Raw genomic sequence first — 2,542 nt, 5'->3', positions numbered from 1 at the left:
AGAGCCCCAGGAAGCGATCGGAAAAAGCTCGACGCCCGCGGAAGAGGCCGATGTGTGGTATCTCAGCTGGGAAGCCCTTCGCGACTACGTCGACCGTGGCTTTGTCTTCGACCGTCCAGTCGTCGTCAAGCAAAGTTTCCGGGACAGTGGCATGTACAATCTGGAGGACTACATGGCCATGCTATGGCAGCGCTTCGCTGACCAAGATATCGACGTCCAGAACAGTCAGACGGGTCTCTGCTCCAGTATCTCCATGGCGGACTACTGCATGGCCGTGTCCAAGCTCGACTTGACGTCGAGCGACTCCGCGACGCGCGTGAGCAATGCGCTCAACTTGGGCAGGATGGCACGGGCCGATGAACCTCTCCTGACAAGGCTTCCTCGATTTCGACTGCTGTCGACCCTCGTGGATCGACTGAACGGGGTGGTGGGCAAGAACGAAGTTGCGAAACCCGCCGACATTGAGAGCAGCTTGCACTTCAATCTCCTTGGCTTCTCGGGCGCCTTCAGTAGATCACATGTCGACTACCTGGTCGGAACTTGGGTCAGGTGCCTCTTCGGCAGTAAAGTGTGGATGATTGCCTCCCAGATGCAAGAGGAGGACTGGCAGCGTTTCGCGCGCGACGGCTGCAACTGGTCGCCAGAGGGTAAAGGACGTATCCTGGTCTTGGAGCAGGACGATGTTCTCTTGATGCCGCCCGGTCTCCGCACCGTCCACGCCGTCCTCACTCCCGAGCCGAGTCTCGTGGAAGGCGGTATGCTGTGGGACGAGGTCACCATCCCACAAATTCTCGAGGGACTGTTATGGATCGGCAAGAACCAGGCGTGCACCAACGAGCCGGTGGCTTATCAGTTGCCCGGAATCATCGATGCCCTCGAGCAATGGGCCGAGCAGTTCTTGGACACCTCCTCGAGCGAAGACGAGCAAGATGTCGAGTATACGAGCGCGGTGAGGGACGGTATTCGCGCTTTGCGTGCGTTGGGCTGTGCGTGCGGGTTGCGATGCGAGAGCTCTGCAGATTGCATTTGCAAGCGTGAGCAGCGTCGGTGCACTTCTTGGTGTCTGCGGCACCCCCTCTTGCAGCCTCGCGAGATGCGCGACGACGAAAGCGCACCCCGGGGTGCACGTACAAAGAACAAGGACGGAGGGAGCTTTTACTGTATGCACGATTGAAGTGGTGCCTTGCGCTCGACTATGGTGTCGTTGCGGAATGTTATTGGTAATACTGGTTGTGCCCCTCACGGAGTAGAACTTGCGATGAGTAGGAGATGATTGTCACGAAAGGTGCACGGGTGGAAGAGAAGAGGTTCTCTGTCTGCGAATGAATAATTGCGACAGTCCTGGTTGGCAGTCACATACGACGCAGCCATTTGGCCCCATTTCAGCCTTTTGTCTCACGCTGACGCAGTCGTGGTGCTCCATTTGAGTCCCGAACACTCCCCTATTCCGTACTTTCCTGCGCGGAAGGGCACGCGCAAGTGCACAGGAACCTACTCGTAGCCCGACATGTTGCCCCCCCGGATATAGTGCGGAGTCGGGCGCAAGCGGCGCACGGATCATGTTTCCCGGGAAGATGATCCGTGCGTCCCGCTATCCGCGATGAGATAAACATGGGAGCCACTAAATCTTGGTGGATGGGCATCAAACATCGGTGACTTTCTCACTATCTTTCCATCAATATTAGCTAGGCATCACGATCGTGCTGGTCATGTCCTCCAGATCAGATCTGGTATGTTACAAAGCACTGCGGCAAAGCCCTCGAATTCTCCAAGCAATTGACACCCCTCTGCGAGCGGTCTTTGGCAATTTGGTGTCGGCGTGTAGCTATAGTATCCTCCAAGCTGGGATCTTTGCCCATAGTCACCGAAGCGGAACTTACAGCATGTATCACCACAGATACAGCGAGAAGCGACTTCTTCGCGCGGCAAGATCCCCGTCTCACACAGTGACAGCACCACCACGAGCAACATGCGAATGTAGGCCAATCGAATCACGCAGGCCGTACTCCTTGCACGAGGATGCACATCCAGCGGTTGCAACCTCGCAAACCTAACCGCTACCCGCCATAGTCCTGTCTGGACTGGAAGCGGTCTCGAAGCATAGCATGTTTCGTAACCCGTGCTTCGAGGGTTCTGGGCCAGTCCTGCGAGCTCTACGCCGCTAGTAGTGCGGCGCCAGATTCTCTGGTTGAAAGATCGTTTTCCAGCAGCGTGGAGTCTCTCTGCCGCTACGTCGTCAAAGTACATTCGCTACATGGTGATGGCGAGAAGACGCCCGTTGGAATGCGGGCTACATTGCTTACTTCCTTGTCAATCTGGGCGGCAGCGGCCATTTCAGGAGACGTCTGGCTCTCCACGACTCCGCGGACGGTCACCGGGATGCTCCTGGCTCGCCAGGCGGACCCCTCCCCGCATCGCTTGGTGTTCACTGACGAGACTACAGAAGTTGCCCGGTCCTTTACGCTGCGTTGCGGTACGCCTACTTGCACAATGAAAGATTTGCTCCAATCCAATGGAATGGGTGTCGATGTCAAGAAGATCG

The 2,542-nt window shown here is 56.8% G+C and overlaps 1 protein-coding gene across 1 annotated transcript; it reads left to right on the top strand.

The window, feature by feature from the left end:
* Window positions 1-268: 268 nt before the first annotated feature.
* On the top strand, window positions 269-1,174 carry M409DRAFT_38302 (uncharacterized protein; the record flags this gene model as incomplete). Its single annotated transcript, XM_033810900.1, has 1 exon — window positions 269-1,174. The coding sequence occupies one exon, from the start codon at window positions 269-271 to the stop codon at window positions 1,172-1,174; it is 906 nt and encodes a 301-aa protein (XP_033659245.1).
* Between the last annotated feature and the right edge of the window lie 1,368 nt (window positions 1,175-2,542).

This window comes from Zasmidium cellare (genome assembly GCF_010093935.1).
Source record: "Zasmidium cellare ATCC 36951 unplaced genomic scaffold M409scaffold_104, whole genome shotgun sequence".
In the NCBI taxonomy this organism is placed as follows: domain Eukaryota; kingdom Fungi; phylum Ascomycota; class Dothideomycetes; order Mycosphaerellales; family Mycosphaerellaceae; genus Zasmidium; species Zasmidium cellare.
The sequence above is the reverse complement of the archived record's forward strand: the minus strand, read 5'-3'. Positions and strand labels throughout refer to the sequence as shown.